This window comes from Ranitomeya variabilis, chromosome 4 (assembly GCF_051348905.1).
Source record: "Ranitomeya variabilis isolate aRanVar5 chromosome 4, aRanVar5.hap1, whole genome shotgun sequence".
Classification (NCBI taxonomy): domain Eukaryota; kingdom Metazoa; phylum Chordata; class Amphibia; order Anura; family Dendrobatidae; genus Ranitomeya; species Ranitomeya variabilis.
Window position 1 is genome coordinate 339,462,028 of NC_135235.1, and position 24,545 is coordinate 339,486,572.

The 24,545-nt window shown below is 44.0% G+C and overlaps 1 protein-coding gene across 2 annotated transcripts in view; it reads right to left on the reverse strand.

Moving 5' to 3' along the window:
• Positions 1 to 11,105: 11,105 nt before the first annotated feature.
• The window catches only part of ATG12 (autophagy related 12), a 73,871-nt gene continuing 60,431 nt past the window's right edge, over positions 11,106 to 24,545 (reverse strand). For both annotated transcript variants that reach the window (XM_077250645.1, XM_077250644.1), the window contains exons 3-4: positions 11,979 to 12,041; positions 11,106 to 11,712 (exon numbers count right to left, since the gene is read on the reverse strand). In XM_077250645.1, the coding sequence (XP_077106760.1) occupies positions 11,653 to 11,712; positions 11,979 to 12,041 (123 nt within the window). In that variant the 3' untranslated portion in view covers positions 11,106 to 11,652. The remainder of the gene's footprint in view (positions 11,713 to 11,978; positions 12,042 to 24,545) is intronic.

Consider the following 24,545-nt stretch of genomic DNA (forward strand, 5'->3'; position numbering starts at 1 on the left):
CTCAAGAATTTATGCAGATGTTATAACTGGATTGATCCACAGACAGCTGTTTCGGGGTATTTGCATATTTCCCATAAGGGATGGGGGCAGTGTTCAGGATCACTGCTTTGAGAAACACGTGATGGTGTCTCCGCGGTGTTGGATGTTTTGATCTCCCCGAGGTCATTCATCCTTATGTTCATAGCCTTTTCACTAGGCACTGCTCCTAATAGCCAGTTTCCTACTCCACACTGATGAGGGGCAAATACCCCGAAACAGCTGTCTGTGGATGGATACCATGTTTTGGCATAGGTGGTTTTCCTTTATTGGATGCTGCCCTTCCCGTGGTTGTTCCTTCCCGGTGAAAGACCTGGCTATTCATTGCTTGCGTTGAGAAACACGTGATGGTGTCTCCGCGGCTTTTCTACATGCATTTGCATATTTCCCATAAGGGATGGGGGCAGTGTTCTGGATCACTGTGTTGAGAAACACGCGATGGTGTCTCCGCGGTGTTGGATGTTTTGATCTCCCCGAGGTCATTCATCCCTATGTTCATAACTGGATTGATGTCAGATTGATTCTTATTCCTTGCATCTTATAAGTATATTTAAATATCTGATATTAATATTCTTATCTCTTTTGTACAGACCATTGTGGAGACAAGGGGGTCAGTGGGTGCTCTCGCCCGCTGGCCCGGCTGTCTTTAAAAAACCTGCATGGACCACGGCTCATACCACTGAATGTTCACTCTCTCTCCCCGTGAACAGAACACTACTCAGACAACACAGGGTAAGGGTAAAAGTGTGGCAATAATTTATTGACCCACCAACACACAATAGTATATAGAACAGTCCCAGCAAATACCCAAGATGATGCAAATTACAGAGTCTCACCCTTCCGTTGATTCACTGGGATTAGAGCTGCTTCCAGTGTTCCATACCTCCACCAGTGGCTCCCTTCTTTTGGCAGACCCCCACAGAGAGGAGGTAACAACAAGCTTAGGAAGCTAACCAACAGCAGTGAGGTATTTGGCCAGGTGACCTGATTGTCCCAACCTGGATTCTTTAAGGTGTCAGGGGGTTTCAGAGATGTTTAATAAAGCAGTCCTGTGTCCTTCCAGCCCGGTCCAAAGTACCCTAAGCTGAGATCCTGAAGAGTCACACTGACCAGAAGAAAAAGTATCTTTATATAGTCCTCAACTGTAGAGATGGGCGGACACCTGGATGTTTGGGTCCGGCCGAACAGTTGCAAAAAGTTCGGATTTGGGTACCAGAACAGTACCCAGAGCCCATTCACTTGATTGGAGGGGGGGAAGGGCTGAACATCCAGGGCAGCAAACACTGCTTCTGATCGGTGGTGAAATCATATCCACCAGAGAGCCGCGGTTCTCACGATGTCAAAAGACAGCAGGAGTGCTCAGCTGTGATTGGAAGTAAAAAGTTTATCTCCGGTCCCTGGTGTGAGCTGATAGGACAACTGCTCCCATCATCCGACACCTACTGCCGCTAATAACAGCGAGAGCAGGAGCTGCGGGATGGGAGTTATCAGCTGCTCCTGCGCTGTAAATAAATAATTAAAAAAAAAAATCTGGCGTGGGTTCCCCTGTATTTTTGTTAACCAGCCAGGCAAAACTCACAGCTAGGGGCTGCAACCCTCAGCTTCAACCCTCAGTTGTCACCTTCAGCAAAGCTAGTTATCAAGAATAGAGAGGTCCCCAACCTGTATTTTTTAATTTAATTAAAAACTGCGTGCCGCCTCCCATTTTTGACAACCAGCCTTGCTAAAGTAGACAGATAGGAACTGGTATTCTCAGAGTGGTAAGGGGCCATGGATATTGACCCCCCCAGCCTACAAATAGCAGCCCGCAGCTGCCCAGAAAAGGCACATCTATTAGATGTTGCTGAAGCTGACAGCCCCCAGCTGTGAGGTTTGCCTGGCTGGTTAACAAAAACACAATAATTATAACTAAATAATTATTTATTTACAGAGCAGGAGCGGCTGGTGAATACTCCCATCCGCTGCTCCTGCTCTCGTGGTTATTAGTGGCAGCAAGTGTTGGATGATGGGAGCAGTTGTCCCATCAGCTGATACCAGTGACCGGAGGTAAACTTTATACCTCAAATCACAGCTGAGCGCCCACGCTGTCTTTTGACAGAGTGGGAACTGTGGCTCTCTTACCAGAGGGAATGATTTTACCGCCGATCAGAAGCGGTGTTTGCCGCGCTGTCATGCACATGACAGTGTGACAAACAACCGATGTTCTGGCAGCTGAACCCGAACAGCAACACAGACTTCCTGGTGAACAGTAGGTGTTCGGTACGGACGCCGAACTTTACTGTTCGGGTTCGCCCATCTCTACTCAACTGGCCTTCAACCAGCATCCAGAGGTCAGAGAGAGATGTGAATGCGGCCAACCTGCATTGTTCAATTAGGAAGCCATTTGCATAGTTTTTCCTCCTCTGTTTGGTAATGCTAAGAAACTAGCTGGCATAAACTATGTAAGTAATCAACATATCAACACACATCATTATTCAGTGGCCATGCCTTACTGTTTTGCAAAGATATTCTGGATAGGATATTCAAGATGCCGAATTCAAGATAGCCATGTACCAGAGGAAGTGGACAGGACATCCATGAAACACGTAGTTTTATAGCCCTGAATAAGTCCAGTGCCATCTGCAGCCCTCCTATCATACTTACTATATGAATTGTGCATACTCGCGTGTAAAGGTGACAATTTTACCTTACAGTAAACTAATTGTTATTTTGGTAACTATGCTATTGCGCCCCTCTCTTTACAGTTTCTAGTGTTTTGCAACGATAACAGAAGATAAACTGTAGGAGATAATATATTAGAGGTAAATATTTGTCCTACAAGAAGAGTCAAAACTTCAGACAACAGTTTATAATTCTGGGCCTACTCAAGTTACGTCTGGCATAATTAAGAAGAAATGCTGTGTCGTCACAACCATATGTACAGATTTTTCACTTGTGCCAGCAGTGTATGCTTTATGTCATTAAATGGGATTATACGTTTGTTATATTTACATTTACAGTGGGTGTGGAAAATATTCAAACCCCTTTAAAATTTTTCACTTTGTTTCATTGCAGCCATTTGGTAAATTCAAAAAAGTTCATTTTTTTTCTCATTAATGTACACTCTGCGCCCCATCTTGACTGAAAAAAACAGAAATGTAGTAATTTTTGCAAATTTATTAAAATTAAAATATCACATGCTCATAAGTATTCAGACCCTTTGCTCAGTAGCAGTAGACGCACCCTTTTGAGCTAGTACAGCCATGAGTTTTCTTAGGAATTATGCAACAAGTTTTTCACACCTGGATTTGAGGATCATCTGCCATTCTTTCTTGCAGATCCACTCCAGTTCCATCAGTTTGGATGTGAACATTGGTGGATAGCCATTTTCAGGGGTCTCTCCAGAGATGCTCAATTGGGTTTAGGTCAGGGCTCTGATTGGGCGAGTCGAGAATGGTCACAGTTGTTTTGAAGCCAGTCCTTTGTTATTTTAGCTGTGTGCTTAGGGTCATTGTCTTGTTGGAAGGTGAACCTTCAGCCAAGTCTGAGGTCCAGAGCACACTGGAAGAGGTTTTTCAAGCTATTACTGTACTTGGCCACATTCATGTTTCCTTCAATGACAACCAGTCACCCTGTCCCTGCAGCTGAAAAACACCCCCATAGCCTGATGCTGCCACCACGTTTCACTGTTGGGATTGTATTGGGCAGGTGATGAGCAGTGCCTGGTTTTCTCCACACCTACCGCTTAGAATTATCACCAAAAAGGTATAATCATCTCGTCAGACCAAAGAATCTTATTTCTCATAGTCTGAGAGTCCTTAAAGGGACTCTGTCACCTGAATTTGGCGGGCCCTGTGTCCGGTCCGATGGGCGGTGTTTTCTCCTTTCCCTCTGGCCGCAATAGTTTCTTGAATTGCAGTTGGTTTCCTCCGTAGTTCACGGGTGCGCAATGCAATCTTGCCTTGCGCACGCGCAGTATGCTTTGCCCAACTGCGGGCAAAGCCGAAAAGCACTAGTGCACATGCGTTGCCGCACTATGTCCTGGAAGTATTTAGCTGTGTTCCGGGACATAGTGCGGTGGCGCATAAGCACTAATGCTTTTCGGCTTTGCCCGCAGTTGGGCAAAGCATACTGCGCGTGCGCAAGGCAAGATTGCATTGTGCACACGTGAACTACGGAGGAAACCAACTGCAATTCAAGAAACTATTGCGGCCAGATGGAAAGGAAGGGGTGAATGAAACAAGAGAAAACACCGCCCATCGGACCAGACACAGGGCCCACCAAATTCAAGTGACAGAGTCCCTTTAATGTGTTTTTTACCAAACTCTATACAGGCTTTCATATACTGTACCTAGCACTGAGGAGAGGTTTCAGTCGGGCCACTCTGCCATAAAGGCCTGACTGGTGGAGGACTGCAATGCTAGTTGATTTTGTTGAACTTTCTCCCATCTCCCTACTGCATCACTGGAGCTCAGCCACAGTGATCTTGGGGCTCTTCTTTACCTCTCTCAACAAGGCTCTGCTCCCACGATTGCTCAGTTTGGTTGGACGGCCAGGTCTAGGAAGACGTCTGGTGGTCCAAACGTCATCCATTTAAGGATTATGGAGGCCACTGTGCTCTTAGGAACCTTTAGTACTGCAGAAATTCTGTTGTAACCTTGGCCAGACCTGTGCCTTGCCACAATTATGTCTCTGAGCTCTTTTGCCAGTTCCTTTGACCTCATGATTCTCATTTGGTCTGACATGCACTGTGGGGTCTTATATAGACAGGAGTGTGCCTTTCCAAATCAAGTTGTAGCAGTTTAGTTAAACACAGCTGGACTCCAATGAAGGCGTAGAACCATCTCAAGGAGGATAATTAGGAAATTGACAGCATGTGACCTAAATGAGTGTCTGAATACTTATGACCATGTGATATTTCAGTTTTTCTTTTTTAATAAATTTTCAAAAATTTCTACATTTGTTTTAGCCAAGATGGGGTGCAGAGTGTACATTAACAAGAAATAAAATTAACTTCTTTGAATTTACCAAATGGCTGCAATGAAAGAGTGAAAAATTTAAAGGGGTTGTAGTGAAATATGTATAGGTATGTGTGACTAGCAGTTATTTAACATCAGTCCTGAAGGCTGCAGGTCTCACCAAGGTGATGTGTTATCCTGAGAAAAGGCAGCTTTCCTGCTCTCAGACCACAGGGGGGCCTTCCTGGAAAGACTGAATTGGAAACATTTAACACCTCTGAGGCCTCAAAGGCAGATGCCAAATGGGACCTAGTACAGCCTGACAATTTCTATTTACTATCTATCCGTAAGAACTTACACAAAGAATTTCAGAGCAATAATATATTATAATATAACCTGAGAGGCTTGTCTAATAATCTGACCTCCAAGGAAACTCTATAAATTAGGCCTGTACACAAAGAACGGGGTTCACAGACTGAGGGACAGCCAAGCTGATGTGTTCCAGTCCATATTCATCCCCCCATCAGGGGGCAGAAAGCAGACTACAAAGTTAGATATTTCTGTAAGTTTTCTCCCATTTATAACCGTTTTGCATACTTGTATGTCACTTTTTATTACCATATTTTTATACCCTTTTTATTGTAAGCACTGTACCTTTTCTATTAAAGCATACAACTTTAATAAGTTGAACCTGGCATGTTCTAAAGAATCCATAGCCTTAAAAGTGTGTAAGCCTTATGATTGGCAGACAGTAGTAATATTTCCGGGACTCATCGCCCGTGTGTTCGTTGAGTGGTGGCAGCTTGTATGAGCGGATGTGTGGCTTGGGTCTGTGTGATTTATGCTCCCATTACAACATAGGACAGAGGTTGAATGCTGGACAGAGCGGGTAGATAGATTAACTCTTGCAGGCGCAACCCCAAGTCGCGTTCTAAGAAGTGGGTTCGTGACCAGGGAATGAATACTTTCCGTACCCAATGTATTGGTGCTCTTGAATATATTTGGATTACATGCTCAACCAAATTGCACATACACTTTATCACCTCGGTTTCCTTTTTGAGGTTTTAATACAATTTTCTGTATATGGTATATACCCATATTTTTTGTGTACCTTATTGTATATTTTATACGGGCTATTGCAGCCATATTTCTTATGCACCTTACAGCACCTAGATCTGTTTTTGTAGGTGTTATATATCCACCCCAGCAGTATGCTGCCATTTGCACCATTTTGCACATGTAATCTTTAGGCATTTTTTGGTTACCTATCTAACAGCTTGCAGACTAATAGATTGGACCTAGCACTATAGTGCTGTGATGCGGTATATTTGTGTCATAGCCATTTGTGCTTTTTAAATGTTCTTAAATGTTTTGCTTGGCTTGTTTGTTAATAAATTTATATACCGTATATACTCGATTATAAGCTGAGATTTTCAGCCCATTTTTTTAGGCTGGAAGTGACCCTCTTGGCTTATACTTGAGTCATTATCCCTGGGGGGGGGGCGGCGGGGGAGAGGCGGCTGTGACATACTCACCTGCTCCTGGCAAGGTCCCTGCATCTCCGATGGTCTCCAGGCGCCGGCAGCTCTTCCAGCTTTGAGCAGTCACATGGTACCTCATTACAGTAATGAATATGGACGCGACTCCACTCCCATAGGGGTGGAGCCGCATATTCATTACTGTAATGAGCAGTACCACTGACCGCTCAAAGCTGGAAGAGCTGCCGTGCCAGGAGAGTCCATCAGAGAAGCGGTCAGGGACCGCACCGGGAGCAGGTGAGTATAATGGGGAGGGGGGAGCATGGAGATATTCACCTGTCTTCATTCAACCGCCGGGCGCTGTCTTCCGCTGAGGTCACAGGGCGCGAAGACGTGGTTAGTGCGCGCCCTCTGCCTGAGCGTCAGCGCGGAGGACAGGGAAGACACAGCAGCGCCCGGCGGTGGAACGGGGAAAGGTGACTATAGCAAGTGTCGGGGGCCTGAGCGACGAGAGGCGAGTATGTGATTTTTTTTTATTTTATTTTTTTATCGCAACAACAGCATATGGGGCATAATAGTCTATGGAGCATCTTATGGGGCCATAATCAGCATTTGTGCAGCATTGTATGGGACAAATATCTCTATGGAGCATCTTATGGGGCCATAATCAACATTTATGCAGCATTATTTGGGGCATATTTTAATATGGAGCATCTTTTGGGGCCCATCAAACTTTATGGAGCATTATATGTGGCGTATTTTGTATGGAGCACCTTATGGGGCCCATCATGAACTGTATGGAGCATTATATGGGGCTCCTCATTCAACATGGATAATCAAAAACACAACCTACTGATGTCTCAATTAATTTTACTTTATTGGTATCTATTTTTATTTTTTACATTTACCGGTAGCTGCTGCATTTTCCACCCTAGGCTTATACTCGAGTCATTAAGTTTTCCCAGTTTTTTGTGGCAAAATTAGGGGTCTCCGCTTATACTTGGGTCGGCTTATACTCGAGCCTATACGGTATACTTTCTTGGTGATCCTTGTCTGTATATAGTTTCTTTTTCATACATACTTTGCACTCTATTTGGTATATGACATGTAGATCCTGACTGTATTTTGGTGATGCCCTCTTTTCTTATTTCTCTCGTTTGAGGCACATGACCGCTAATTTAATCAGCTGTTATGTGCCAGGAAAGATGCGGGCTCAGCGTCGGAGCCCTCATCAAATGCAGGGACACAACTTTGGCTGTACCTATATGTCCAAGGTCGTGAAGGGGTTATAGGGAATCTGTCACAGAGTTTTTTCCACCCCCATCTGACAGCAGAATAATGCAGGGGCAGATACCCCAATTCCAGTGATATGCCAGTTACTGGGCTGCTTGCTGCAGTTTTGACATAGTCCCTTTAGCTGCTGCAGATCTAGCAGTTTTCTCTGAATGCTGAGCCCTGTATTACCCCACCCACACCATTAAGTGGCAGCTTTCTGCCTAAGCACAGTGGACACAGAAAGCTGCCAATCAGTGGTGGTGGGGTTCTGCCCATTTCAGGAAAGGACAGTGTGACCAGTATTTTACATTAAGTTGGTACAGCAGTGTTGGTTTGCTGTGTTATAGCACCATCTAGTGGTGGTTAAATTTATAATCTGTGTTTTAGTCACAATTAGAGTGTTGCATTGTGGGATTTCACCAAGGCATTTTGGGATGAGGAACCTCCATTTTCCCTCTGTGTTCTTCCTGGACACACGTGTTCTTCTGTTGTGCTGGAAATACCTTACTTAGTTGCCATCCTGGTAAAGTTTATCCGGTAAGATCATTATCCCTGTTCTTGCAATGTAGTGTTTTACAGAATGTGATTAACTGTATAGCAGCCAGTACACAGGAAATGTGATTACCAGGGACGTACTATATGTAGTTATGTACATAGGTTGCATCATACTGTATACTTTCTTTGTCAGTTGTAAAGTATCAGCTGTGTGATTGTTTAGCCCAATACTTATACACTGTGTTCCAAATTATTATGCACATAGAGTTTAGGAGTGATAAGGTTAGAATTTTTTTGTTTGTCATTTAAACTCATTGATGGTGATGTGTGTCAGGGCGCTTTATATCACTGAAAGCAATTGCAGATACCTGTGCGAATTAGTTTGGCAGGTGTGTCCAAATAAAGGCAAGACTACTTAAGAAGGCTGTTCCACATTATTAAGCAGCCTACATTTTTGGCCAAAATGGGAATAAAAAGGATGTGTTGGCTGCTGAGAAGCAACAATTTGTGGAGTATTTAGGTCAAGGCATGACTACAATCAACATTGCCAAGACACTTCATCATGATCATCGCACAATCAAGAAGTATGTAGCTGATTCCCAGCACACACGTGTGCGTGCTGATAAGGAAAAATTGAGGACTCTTTCCAACAGGCAATTGCGTAAGGTTAAAAGAGCAGCTGCAAAAATGCCTTGTCATAGCAGCAGACAAGTTCTTGAAGCTGCTGGTGCCTCCAACGTCCCCAGAACAACAAGATGCAGGGTCCTTCAGAGGTTTGCAGCTGTGCGTAAGCCATCCTGTCAACCACCTCTATCCACTGCAACAAGCCGAAATGGCTCCAGTGGGCCAAACAATACATGAAGACTGACTTCCAAACTGTTTTGTTCACCGATGAGTGCCATGCAACGCTCGATGGTCCAGATGGATGGAGTGGAGGATGGACACCCCATGAAAACACGGCTAAGGCACCAACACGGAGGAGGTGGAGTAATGTTTTGGGCTGGAATCATGGGGAGAGATTGTCAGCCCCTTTATGATCCCTGAAGGGGTAAAGATGAACTCCATAATCTATGTGGAGTTTCTAAAACAACACTTCCTGCCATGGTTCAAATGGAAGAACCGTGCTTTCCGCAGCAAGATCATTTTCATGCATGATAATGCACAGTCTCATGCTGCAAAAAACACATCTGCATCTCTGGCTGCTATGGGCATAAAAGAGGACAAACTTATGGTGTGGCCACCATCTTCCCCTGACCTCAACCCCATTGAGAACCTCTGGAGCATCATCAAAAGGAGTGTCTATGATGGCGGGAGGCAGTTCACATCTAAGCAACAGCTCTGGGAGGGTATTCTGTCCACATGCAAAACAATTGAAGCAGAAACCATCCACAAACTGACAAATTCAATGGACGAGAGAGTTCAGAAGCTTCTTTCGAACAAGGGGTCCTACGTGCAAATGTAACATCACCTAGAATAAAGTTTTCACTTGAAAACTGTTTGGATTTCATTTTGTAATAAGCTGATAATGCTTATAACTTCACAATTGACTTTTTTTGTTCAAAATAAAAAAAAGGTTGAAAACTCTGCTGTGCATAATAATTTGGAACATGCATTTTGAGTGTTTATTTTTTTTAAAAAAGATACTGTTTTCATAGGCAGTTTTTTCCAAAACATTGCAATTATACTAGAATAGTAGATGACTGGAAAATAACAATGACTGCAATTCAGATAGGTAATTTAGAGAAAATGAGGAAATATTTGCATAATTTGGAACACAGTGTATATATCATTTGTATTCCTTTAGTTTTACCGCATTGCACCCGTGTTGCGCAGCACCTGTTTACCAATAAACACGTTAGACTACAGAGAACAGTCTGCTTATTTGGAAGACAGAAGTGGTTTATGCTGTATGTTGGATCACACACTGTATTAACGTGTATGAAGACAGAACAGGGGTTATAATGAGCTCATGAATATGGAGGACTACATGGAAACAGGTTTACTAGTCCACTAGTATTAAGCTCATGCTGAAAACTGATTTATCGAAACTTCAACAAGCAGCCCAATAAGTGACATCTCTGCAACAAGGGTCTCTTAACTCTACATTACGCTGCTCTCAGGTTAGGTAGCAAAACATGGCGACAGATCCTCTTTAAGCAAGACTCGGGGCAAAACTGATAGACTTATGCGTACTGCAGGGCCTGAGGAGGATGCACAACATAGCTGTACACATACCTGTGTAATATATAATAGAAAGTATCAGGTTTTACATGAATTACTTAGTTTTTTGAGTTTTGGAAACTATACATCCTATAATGGGACCCTTGCACCACAAAACTGTGTGCCCTCCCCGATTTAAAGTAATACAGTATGTAGACTGTCACAGATGACACCGGGGTGGGGGAGCTGAGGGTGACACAGATGCCACTGCTGTCACCAGTTTGTTCAATTTTTCACACAATTCCATTGCCTCCACTTGTCAGGACATTTACGCAATTGACTGAGCGATGGACGAGGCTGCGGCTGCTTCCACTACTCGGCCAGGTGTTGGGGAACTCACAGTGGATGTTTGGTACATACTGACTGCAGGCCCTAATGCAAACAGAGTGTCAGTCAGGACTGGGGACGCTGTTACAGCAGTCGCCCTATATACTCAGAGCGGTGACTGAAACCTTAACACTGTGGGGGAAATAAAGTTCATTTTCTCCCCGCAGCGTTCAGCTACGTGTAGGCGCCGGGCAGGTAAGTAACGCTATTAACCTGCAGATGTGAGGTTAATCACATACAAACCATCCTCCTGCTCAAAGCAAGAAAATGTAATACAATACATTCATAGCAAAAAAAAAACAAAAAAAACCCAACCAAAGATGCAGACTACACACAATTCTGGTTGTATCCCATATTTACTTTTTGTAACAAAAGTATCCTTCAAGTGAAACATAATTGGAGGACATTGAACTGATCTAGAAAACCTGTCCACATGATGGTGGAAAAGGAAGATCAACTTTTCTAGCATCACAGAAGTGCCAGGGATGCTGGATTCCCAAAACATAACTACAGTACATTTACAAAAAAGTGTCATTGTACGTGCAAGTTTAATGACAAAATAGAAATTGAAAGGCGACAAAACCTCACTCTTAATATCACTGCAGCAGAGTGATGTAAGAAGAGCAAAAAAACAATAAAACTTGTCTTCACGAAAAATAAAAATAATTTATTTACAAGAATAATTGGTCAAAGATTGCCTGATAAATGTCCTCATCCATCTTGTTCTCGTTCACTCTCCCGGCATAATCTCCAAGAACTTCTTTGGATGGAATCAAAAATTAAATCAATTTTCAGTATAGTTTAGGCCCCACATGACTACAATAAGGCAAGATTTTCATTAATATCTTCAAGAATCAAAAACCAATTTAAAAAAGCTAAATTCTTCACCCCCAAGCTTGAGATTTACAGTAGTGTAAAACAAGCTTTCCATCGCTGCCAAAGCACTAAAAGAAAAAAAAAAAGTGTTTAACAAAGGGTTATACAAAAAAGTAGCGCTGAATGAAATATTACTATTGACGTAACATAAAATGAAGTCAGACAACCAAGATTTGCAAAGTAAGAAAAAAAAAACAAACTTAAAAGCACTCAGAAAATGGAAATAAACAAAATAAACAGGAGCACCATTAGCAATTAGATGAAATTTTATCAACTCAAAGCCAAGAAAGGCACACTCAAAAATAGATGATAGACTATTATACAGCTCTTTTACCTCATATAATATGCCCACTTCTTGGTCAGGTGATGGAGAAAATGATTGATTGACATAGATAAACTGTAAAGATGCATAAAAGAAAAGTATATAAACAATTCGGTATCCAGCAAACGTAAGGCCAACTAACAAAGTAATTCCAACACGAACAATGTTAAAGAGGTTGTCCACTACATTGGCTAATGCCCCCACTGATTTAAACCTTGTAAGGGTATGTTTCCACGGTCAGGAAACGCTGCTTTTTTGACGCTGCGCAGAGCTGCAGCGTCAAAAAAGCAGCGTCCAGATGTTCCAGCACAGTGGAGGGGATTGTATGAAATCCCGTCTCCACTCTGCGTGGAAATCCGCACGCGGCGGACCTGCGACTCCGGACATGCTGCGCGTCTTTTCAGATCGCAGCATGTCCGTACACCTTGCGGGGACGCAGCGTTCCCGCAAGGCATATCACAGGGCGCTATGGGAGCGAGCGATCATCCCGGATGTGAAGAGTTAACACATCCGGCATGATCGCGTCCCAGGAAGGGGGCGGGGCTTAGCGCCGAGCGGCTTCGCCGCTGCGGCGATACCGCCGCCCCTCCGGACCGTGGAGCCATACCCTAAAGTAGTATTTTTGTTAATACCTCTCGTTGCCATCTGTGTGTCAGCGGCGCTATTGCTTACCGCTCACTAGGCATAACGTCATCAAGTTCTGGATTTCCTGCATTCACCTGGGCGTGACCCAGATGCGCGCACCCCTCCTGATTGACTGGTTCCACCAAATGCCACAGTATCCAGCGTGTGCTTGCATTATCTTAGAATGCCAACATTTACATATTTTCCATGTACGCCCTAAACTTTGGTAACATCTGGAGCGTTATCACTTTGATGTGCAGAACAACAACTCCTAATTCTAACTCCTTAGTGACGGAGCTAATTTTGACCTTAATGACCAGACAAAATTTTACAATTCTGATCATAGTCACTTTATGGGGTAATAACTTCGCTTCAACAGATCCCACGGAGTCTAAAATTGCTCTTTTTTTGTGTGACATATTGCACTTCATGGTCAATATAGATTTGCGTGTTTATCAAAATATTGAAAATTTGACAAAATGTGAAAATGTTGAAAATGTTCAAACGTTCAATTTTTATGCCCTTAAATCAAATGGTTATACCATACAAAATAATGAATTAACATTTCCCACATGTCTACTTTCCATCAGCACAATTTTGTAAACAATTTTTTTGTTAGGAAGTTATAAGGGTAAAAAATGAATCAGCAATTTCTAAATTTTCCAACAACCCCCCCCCCCCTTTTTTTCCTCTTCTTTTAAGGGACCACATCACATTGGAAGTGACTGTGATTGGCCTATATGACAGAAAATACCCAAAAGTGACACCATTCTAAAAACTGCACCCCTCAAAGTCCCCAAAACCACATTCAAGAAGTTTATTAATTAATGGAATGTTGAAGGAAACAAATGATTTTACTTCCCCCCCCCCTCTCACAGGATAACAGGAGAAAACAGACCAGACAATTTGTTGTGCAATTTCTCGAGTACGCAGATACCAGATGTTGGGGAAAACTACTGTTTGGGTGCACGGCAGGGCTCGGAAGGGAATCAGTACAGTTTGACTTTTTGAATGCAAAAATAGCTGGGATAGTGGATGCCATGTCACGTTTGGCGAGCCCCTGATGTGCCTAAACAGTGGAAACCCCCCCACAAGTGACACCACTTTGGAAACTACACCTCTCAAGGAATTGATCCAGGGGTATAATGAATTTTTCAACCCAAAGTTACTGCACAGAATTGGATAACATTAGGTCATCATATTGAATATTTCGTCATTAGTGTTGAGTGCAAGTATTTGCTACTCGAGTTCACATCAGGTGCTCGGGTATGCTGTCATGATATGTACTTTTGCCCTGTCCTGTATTGAATAATATGCCATTTAATGTATGTAACTGTTCTCTGGTTTCTATTAGCTGTAATTTATGTATTTTCTTGTGCTGGGAGTTCACCTGTAACAATATGTCTCCTTCCCAAAATACTTGCAGCCCTAAAGGTACCTTCACACGAAGCGACGCTGCAGCGATAGCGACAACGATGCCGATCGCTGCAGCGTCGCTGTTTGATCACTGGGGAGCTGTCACACAGACCGCTCTCCAGCGACCAACGATGCCGAGGTCCCCGGGTAACCAGGGTAAACATCGGGTTGCTAAGCGCAGGGCCGCGCTTAGTAACCCGATGTTTACCCTGGTTACCAGCGTAAAAGTAAAAAAAACAAACAGTACATGCTCACCTGCGCGTCCCCCAGCGTCTGCTTCCTGACACTGACTGAGCTCCGGCCCTAACAGCACAGCAGTGACGTCACCGCTGTGCTTTCACTTTCACTTTAGGGCCGGCGCTCAGTAAGTGTCAGGAAGCAGACGCTGGGGGACGCGCAGGTGAGTATGTACTGTTTGTTTTTTTTACTTTTACGCTGGTAACCAGGGTAAACATCGGGTTACTAAGCGCGGCCCTGCGCTTGGTAACCCGATGTTTACCCTGGTTACCAGTGTAAAACATCGCTGGTATTGTTGCTTTTGCTTTCAAACACAACGATACACGGCGATCGGACGACCAAATAAAGTTCTGGACTTTATTCAGCGACATCACAGCAGGATCCTGATCGCTGCTGCGTGTCAAACTAAACGATATCGCTAGCGAGGACGCTGCAATGTCACGGATCGCTAGCGATATCGTTACAAAGTCATTTCGTGTGAAGGTACCTTTAGCTATAATGTAATTAAGCTTTGTCAACATCACTAGTGGTGGAATAGCCATTCTTCCTCACAGCAGGTGGCTAGTCAAATGTACATACTAGATAGACTAAAGGCCCCGTCTCACATAGCGAGATCGCTAGCGAGATCGCTGCTGAGTCACTAGTTTTGTGACGCAACAGCGACCTCAGTAGCGATCTCGCTATGTGTGACACGTACCAGCGATCAGGCCCCTGCTGTGAGATCGCTGGTCGTGTCGGAATGGCCTGGACCGTTTTTTGGTCGTTGAGGTCCCGCTGACATCGCTGAATCGGTGTGTGTGACACCGATCCAGCGATGTCTTCACTGGTAACCAGGGTAAACATCGGGTTACTAAGCGCAGGGCCACACTTAGTAACCCGATGTTTACACCCTGGTTACCAGCGTAAATGTAAAAAAAAAACAAACACTACATACTCACCATCTGATGTCCGTCAGGTCCCTTGCCGTCTGCTTCCTGCTCTGAGTGCCGCCGTACAGTGAGAGCGCAGCGCAGCACAGCAGTGACGTCACCGCTGCGCTCTGCTCTCACTGTACGGCGGCTCAGTCAGAGTAGGAAGCAGACGGCAAGGGACCTGACGGACACCGAAAAGCGAGTATGTACTGTTTGTTTTTTTTGGTAACCAGGGTAAACATCGGGTTACTAAGCGCGGCCCTGCGCTTAGTAACCCGATGTTTACCCTGGTAACCCGGGTGCTGCAGGGGGACTTCGGCATCGTTGAAGACAGTTTCAACGATGCCGAAGTCGTTCCCCTGATCGTTGGTCGCTGGAGAGCGGTCTGTGTGACAGCTCTCCAGCGACCACACAACGACTTACCAACGATCACGGCCAGGTCGTATCGCTGGTCGTGATCGTTGGTAAATCGCTATGTGAGACGGGGCCTTAAGCGGAGCCGACCAGTCTACAATCTTCTGGTGGACCCAACCATTGAACAGAAGGTGTGACCCCTACCCCCCTTCATGGGCGGATCCCAGGAGCTCAGACAATCCATTCTTATTTTTCAGATCAGATGTGAGTTGACCCTTGAAGGAGAAGGAGTGGGCATTCTTAGCTGAGGCAAGACCCCCACGTCCATCTGTGACTGCGGAAGCGAACGGGGCGAGACTTGAGCTGAGGACATATCTCGTCGTTCGTGAGATTGTTTTGGGATCTGTTGGACTCGTGGAAGGACTATTGTTTCATTTATCGGGTGCGGGATTACTGGAAAGCACCTCCAGATCTGTTTCTTTACTTGGACTTATTGTGGACTTCTCGTGGACTTGAAGGACATTATGGATATTTGATGTTGTATTCTCCCTGCTTTAATAAATCTCGTTGGATCGTCCCTCAGCCTGTTGTCCCTTCTTGCTCTGTCGTACACCCCGTCACATATGCATCCAGTATCACAGATGCTCGAGCAACCCCGATGTAAACGAAAGTGGGGAGAACTTGCACTCAACACTAGTTATCATAGTGTAAAATTTTTTTTTAACTCTTGAAATAACCCTAAGGAAAAAAAATATATAATCTGACTAAGGGGATGACATGGGGGGGTGACTTACTAATTACAGCATTTTGATACCTGTGATAGAACCTACAGGAAGAATACCAGATGTTGCCGGTAGATCTTGGTGGGCGCATTGCACATGCACCCGGCAATTTTCTTTTGAGCAAGAGGAGGCGGAGGGCCAGGGGACAAAGCTGGAGTTATTGGGAGATGAAACCCCACAGATTTTCAGGCGCTAGGGGGCACGAGAGAGTCAATCCATCAATGACGGATTCTGGCGCCATAGGCTTCCATTACAGAAAAAGCCGGACAGCGCCAGATCAGTCGCTGTCCATTTTTTTGCCGGACACAAAAAAATGTTCATCTGTGCGTTTTGTCTGGCCGCCGGATCCACAATTTTTGCCGGATCCAGCGAGAAATGGACAAAACGGAAGGCCACCCGGCACTAATACAAGTCTATGGGGAAAAAATGACGGCAGCGTCATTCGCTGGATCAGTTATTTTAAAAGTTTGCCGGATTGTGCCTGACGGCAAAAAACGGATATGTGAAAGTAGCCTAACACTGATTGTGAAACGAAGCAAATTGTGTTTTTTATTAAGAGTTGTATACTGCAGCTAGCCTCCTATATTTATTCCGCCAGCAGCACAACAATTGTACAAAGAAATGATAAAGAGCAGAGTCTCCTGGCTGCATCTATCCTTGCAGTAAAGCTGACAAGTGAGCTACAAATCCGAAATGTCAGTCTATTCTGTGTACACCAAGTGCTCATTTAAAAACTGCAATATTTCACAATTTTATACAGTGGGGGAAATAAGTATTTGATCCCTTGCTGATTTTTTACGTTTCCCAACTGACAAAGACATGACCAGTCTGTAATTTTAAGGGTAGGTTAATTTTAACAAGGGATCAAATACCGTATATACTCGAGTATAAGCCCTTTTTTTAGGCTGAAAGTGCCCCTCAGCTTATACTCTAGTCATTGTCCCTGGGGGGTCGGTGGGGGAGCAGTGACTGTGACATACTCACCTGCTCCTGGCGAGGTCCCTGCATCTCAGCTTGCCTCCTGGGACCGGCAGCTCTTCCAGCTTTGAGCGGTCACATGGTACCGCTCATTACAGTAATGAATATGGACGCGACTCCACTCCCATAGGGGTGGAGCCGCATATTACTGTAATGAGCGGTACCAGTGACCGCTCAAACCTGGAAAAGCTGCCGCACCAGGAGAGTCCATCAGAGAAGCTGCCAGGGACTGCGCCTGGAGCAGGTGAGTATAATGGGGAGAGCGAGCACAGAGATATTCACCTCACCTCGTTCCACCGCCGGGCGCCGTCTTCCATGTCATCTGCCTGTGACGCTCAGGTCAGAGGGCGCGATGACATGGTTAGTGCGTGCCCTCTCTCTAAGCGTCAGTGCGGAGGACGGGGAAAGGTGACTATAGCAAGTGCCGGGGGCCTGAGCGACGAGAGGCGAGTATGTCTTTTTTTTTTTTTTTTTTTAACCCCTTCATGACCCAGCCTATTTTGACCTTAATGACCTGGCTGTTTTTTGCAATTCTGACAAGTGTCCCTTCATGAGGTAATAACTCAGGAACGCTTCAACGTATCGTAGCGATTCTGAGATTGTTTTTTCGTGACATATTGGGCTTCATGTTAGTGGTAAATTTAGGTCGATAATTTCTGAGTTTATTTGTGAAAAAAAAACAGAAATTTGGCGAAAATTTTGAAAATTTCGCAATTTTCACATTTTGAATTTTTATTCTGTTAAACCAGAGAGTTATGTGACACAAAATAGTTAATAAATAACATTTCCCACATGCCTACTTTACATCAGCACAATTTTGGAAACAAATTTTTTTTTGCTAGGAAGTTATAAGGGTTAAAATTTGACCAATGATTTCTCATTTTTACAACAAAATTTACAAAGCCATTTTTTTAGGGACCACCTCACATTTGAAGTCAGTTTGAGGGTTCTATATGGCTGAAAATACACAAAAGTGACCCCATTCTAAAAACTGCACCCCTCAAGGTGCTCAAAACCACATTCAAGAAGTTTATTGACCCTTCAGGTGTTTCACAGCAGCAGAAGCAACATGGAAGGAAAAAATGAACATTTAACTTTTTAGTCACAAAAATGATCTTTTAGCAACAATTTTTTTACTTTTTACTGGGGCTCGGAAGTGAAGTAGTCACGTTTTGGAATGCAGACTTTGATGGAATGGTCTGCGGGCATCATGTTACGTTTGCAGAGCCCCTGATGTGCCTAAACAGTGGAAACCCCCCACAAGTGACCCCATTTTGGAAACTAGACCCCCCAAGGAACTTATCTAGATGTGTAGTGAGCACTTAGAACCCACAAGTGCTTCATAGAAGTTTACAACGCAGAGCTGTGAAAATAAAAAAAAAAATTTCATTCCTCAAAAATTATGTTTTAGCAAGCAAATTTTTATTTTCTCAAGAGTAACAGGAGAAATTGGACCCCAATAGTTGTTGTCCAGTTTGTCCTGAGTACGCTGGTACCCCATATGTGGGGGTAAACCACTGTTTGGGCACACGTCGGGGCTCGGAAGGGAAGCAGTGACTTTTTGAAATGCAGATTTTGACGGAATGGTCTGCGGGTGTCACGTTGCATTTGCAGAGCCCCTGATGTGCCTAAACAGTAGAAACCCTCCACACGTGACCCCATTTTGGAAACTAGACCCCCCAAGAAACTTATCTAGATGTGTGGTGAGCACTTTGAACCCCCAAGTGCTTCACAGAAGTTTATAACGCAGAGCTGTGAAAATAAAAAATAATTTTTCATTCCTCTAATATTATGTTTTAGCAAGCAATTTTTTATTTTCGCAAGAGTAACAGGAGAAATTGGACCCCAATAATTGTTGCCCAGTTTGTCCTGAGTATGCTGGTACCCCATATGTGGGGGTAAACCACTGTTTGGGCGCACGTCGGGGCTCGGAAGGGAGGGAGCACCATTTGACTTTTTGAACGCAAGATTGGCTGGAATCAATGGTGGCGCCATGTTGCATTTGGAGACCCCTGATGTGCCTAAACAGTGGAAACCCCTCAATTCTAACTTCAACACTAACCCCAACACACCCCTAACCCTAATCCCAACTCTAACCATGACCCTAATCACAACCCTAATCCCAACACACCCCTAACCACAACCCTAACCCTAATCCCAACCCTAATTCTAATCCCAACCCTAACCCTAACCACAACTTTAACCCCAACACACCCCTAACCATAACCCTAACCACAAGCCTATTCTTAACCCTATTTCCAACCCTAGCCCTAATTCCAACCCTAACTCTAATTCCAACCCTAAGGCTATGTGCCCACGTTACGGATTCGTGTGAGATTTTTCCGCACCATTTTTGAAAAATCCGCAGGTAAAAGGCACTGCGTTCTACCTGCGGATTTACCGCGGATTTCCAGTGTTTTTTGTGTGGATTTCACCTGCGGATTCCTATTATGGAGCAGGTGTAAAACGCTGCGGAATCCGCACAAAGAATTGACATACTGCAGAAAATACAATGCAGAGTTTCCGCGCTGTATTTTCCGCACCATGGGCACAGCGGATTTGGTTTTCCATAGGTTTACATGGTACTGTAAACCTGATGGAACACTGCTACGGATCCGCAGCCAAACCCGCACCGTGTGCACATATCCTAATTCTAACGCTAACCCTAGTTCTAACCCTACCCCTAACCCTAGTTCTAACCCTAGTGGAAAAAAAATATATTTTCTTTATTTTATTATTGTCCCTACCTATGGGGGTGATAAAGAGGGGCTTCATTTACTATTTTTTTATTTTGATCACTGTGATAGGTTTTATCACAGTGATCGGTAAGTATGAGGGGGGGGGATCGGAGCACGGGGGGGGGGGGTGATCGGAGCACGGGGGGTGGGATCGGAGCACGGGGGGAGCGGGCAGGAGGACGGAGGGGAGCACGGGACAGAACCGAGGACTGGGGAGGCGATCGGTGGGTGTGGGGGGGGACAGATTAGGTTTTCCAGCCATGGCCGATGATATTACAGCATCGGCCATGGCTGGATTGTAATATTTCACCAGTTTTCATAGTTTCACTTTCAACAGCCAATCAGAGCGATCGTAGCCACGGGGGGGGTGAAGCCACCCCCTCTGGGCTGAAGTACCACTCCCCCTGTCCCTGCAGATCGGGTGAAATTGGAGTTAACCCTTTCACCCGATCTGCAGGGACGCAATCATTCCATGACGCCACATAGGCGTCATGGTTCGGATTGGCACAGGTTTTCATGACGCCTACGTGGCGTCATGGGTCGGGAAGGGGTTAATCGCAGCAACAGGATATGGGTCATAATAGTCAATGGAGCATCTTATGGGGCCATAATCAGCATTTGTGCATTATATGGGGCAAATGTCTGAATAGAGCATCTTATGGGGTCATAATCAACATTTGTGCAGCATTATATGGGGCATATTTTAATATGGAGAATCTTATGGGGCCCATCATGAACTTTATGGAGCATTATATGGGGCGTATTTTGTATGGAGCATGTTATGGGGCCCATCATGAACTGTATGGAGCATTATGGATATTCAAAAACACAACCTACTGATTTCTCAATTAATTTAACTTTTATTGGTATCTATTTTTAATTTTTGACATTTACCAGTAGCTGCTGCATTTTCCACCCTAGGGTTATACTCGAGTCATTAAGTTTTCCCAGTATTTTGTGGCAAAATTAGGGGTCTCTTATACTCGGGTCGGCTTATACTCGAGTATATATGGTACTTATTGTTCTCACTGTATGTATGGTCACATAAAAACAGCCAGTATTTCTATTAAAATATGTTAAAAAGGAGGTCTTTTCATAAATGGGTAAAACTGTAAAGTGCTTATAAAAAAGCAACATTGCAATTCACCTCTTCTTGAGAATAGAGAAGATATTAACCCCTTCATGACCCAGCCTATTTTGACCTTAACCCCTTAAGCCCCGAGGGTGGTTTGCACGTTAATGACCGGGCTGATTTTTACAATTCTGACCAGTGTCCCTTTATGAGGGTATAACTCTGGAACGCTTCAACGGATCTTGGCAATTCTGACATTGTTTTCTCGTGACATATTGTCCTTCATAATGGTAAAATTTCTTCGATATAACTTGCGTTTATTTGTGAAAAAAACGGAAATTTGGCGAATATTTTGAAAATTTTGCAATTTTCTAACTTTGAATTTTTATGCCCTTAAATCACAGAGATGTGTCACACAAAATACTTAATAGGTAACATTTCCCACATGTCTACTTTACATCAGCACAATTCTGGAACCAAATTTTTTTTTTGTTGGGGAGTTAAGGGTTAAAAGTTGACCAGCAATTTCTCATTTTTACAACACCTTTTTTTTTTTTTTTTAGGGACCACAACTCATTTGAAGTCATTTTGAGGGGTCTATATGATAGAAAATACCCAAGTGTGACACCATTCTAAAAACTGCACCCCTCAAGGTGCTCAAAACCACATTCAAGAAGTTTATTAACCCTTCAGGTGTTTCACAGGAACTTTTGGAATGTTTAAATAAAAATTAACATTTCACTTTTTTCACACAAAATTTATTTCAGCTCCAATTTGTTTTATTTTTCCAAGGGTAACAGGAGAAAATGGACCCCAAAAGTTGTTGTACAATTTGTCCTGAGTACGCTGATACCCCATATGTGGGGGTAAACCACTGTTTGGGCACATGGCAGAGCTCGGAAGGGAAGGAGCGCCATTTGACTTTTCAATGCAAAATTGACTGGAATTGAGATGGGACGCCATGTTGCGTTTGGAGAGCCCCTGATGTGCCTAAACATTAAACCCCCCACAAGTGACACCATTTTGGAAAGTAGACCCCCTAAAGAACGTATCTAGATGTGTTTTGAGAGCTTTGAACTCCCAAGTGTTTCACTACAGTTTATAACGCAGAGCCGTGAAAAAAAAATACAATTTTTCCACAAAAATTATTTTTTAGCCCCCAGTTTTGTATTTTCCCAAAGGTAACAGGAAAAATTGGACCCCAAAAGTTGTTGTCCAATTTGTCCTGAGTAAGCGGATACCCCATATGTGGGGGGAACCACCGTTTGGGCGCATGACTGAGCTCGGAAGGGAAGGAGCGCCATTTGGAATGCAGACTTAGATGGATTGGTCTGCAGGCGTCACGTTGCATTTGCAGAGCCCCTGATGTACCCAAACAGTAGAAACCCCCATAAGTGACCCCATATTGGAAACTAGACATCCCAAGGAACTTATCTAGATGTGTTGTGAGAACTTTGAACCCCCAAGTGTTTCACTACAGTTTACAACGCAGAGCCGTGAAAATAAAAATCTTTTTTTCCCCCACAAAAAAGATTTTTAGCCCCCCAAATTTTTATTTTCCCAAGGGTAACAAGAGAACTTGGACCCCAAAAGTTGTTGTCCAATTTGTCCCAAGTACGCTGATACCCCATATGTTGGGGTAAACCCCTGTTTGGGCGCACGGGAGAGCTCGGAAGGGAAGGAGCACTGTTTTACTTTTTCAACGCAGAATTGGCTGGAATTGAGATTGGACGCCATGTCGTGTTTGGAGGGCCTCTGATGTGCCTAAACAGTGGAAACTTCCCAATTCTAACTGAAACCCTAATCCAAAAACACTCCTAACCCTAATCCCAACGGTAACCCTAACGACACCCCTAACCCTGACACACCCCTAACTCTAATCCCCAACCGTAAATGTAATCCAAACCCTAACCCTAACTTTAGCCCCAACCATAACCCTAACTTTAGCCCCAACCCTAACTTTAGCAACAACCCTAACTTTAGCCCTAACCCTAACTTCAGCCCCAACCCTAACCCTAACTTTAGCTCCAACCCTAGCCCCAACCCTAGCCCTAGCCCTAATCCTAATGGGAAAATGGAAATAAATACATTTTTTAAATTTTATTATTTTCCCATAACTAAGGGAATGATGAAGGGGGGTTTGATTTACTTTTATAGCGTTTTTTATAGCGGATTTTTATGATTGGCAGCTGTCCCACACTAAAAGATGCTTTTTATAGCAAAAAAGTTTTTGCGTCTCCACATTTTGAGACCTATAATTTTTCCATATTTTGGTCCAGAGTCATGTGAGGTCTTGCTTTTTGCGGGACGAGTTGACGTTTTTATTGGTAACATTTTCGGGCACGTGACATTTTTTGATAGCTTTTTATCCCGATTTTTGTGAGGCAGAATGACCAAAAACCAGCTATTCATGAATATCTTTTTTTTGGGGGGGGGGGACGTTTATACCGTTCCACGTTTGGTAAAATTGATAAAGCAGTTTTATTCTTTGGGTCAGTACGATTACGGCGATACCTCATATCATTTTTTTATACGATAAAAACTTTTATAGAAAAAATAATTTTGGCATCGCTTTATTCTGAAAACTATAACTTTTTTAATTTTTTTGATGATGATGCTGTATGGCAGCTGTTTTTTTGCGGAACAAGATGACGTTTTCAGCGGTACCATGGTTATTTATATCTGTCTTTTTGATAGCATGTTATTCCACTTTTTGTTCGGCGGTATGATAAAGTGTTGTTTTCTGCCTGGTTTTTTAAATTTTTTTACGGTGTTCACTGAAGGGGTTAACTAGTGGGACAGTTTTATAGGTTGGGTCCTTACGGACGCGGCGATACTAAATATGTGTACTTTTATTGTTTTTTTATTTAAAGAAATGTATTTATGGGAATATTATATATTTTTTTTCTTTATTTAGGATTTTTTTTTTTTTTTTTTTTTTTTTTACACATGTGGAAATTTTTATTTTTACTTTTTTACTTTGTCCCAGGGGGGGACATCACAGATCGCTGATCTGACAGTTTGCACAGCACTCTGTCAGATCAGCGATCTGACTTACAGCGCTGCAGGCTTACCAGCGCCTGCTCTGAGCAGGCGCTTGATAAGCCACTCCCTGCAGGACCCGGATGCAGCCCTGCGGCCATCTTGGATCCGGGCACCTGCAGGGAGAGGAGGTAAGAGACGCTCGGAGCAACGCGATCACATCGCGTTGCTCCGAGGGTCTCAGGGAAGCCGGCAGGGAGCCCCCTCCCTGCGCGATGCTTCCCTATACCGCCGGAACGCTGCGATCATGTTTGATCGCAGTGTGCCGGGGGTTAATGTGTCGGGGGCGGTCCGTGACGGCTCCTGGCACATAGTGACGGATGTCAGCAGCGATAGTCAGCTGACACCCGGCCGCGATCCCCCCGTGAGTGCGGCCGATCGCATATGACGTACTATCCCATCGGTGGGAATTAAGGCCCACCCCA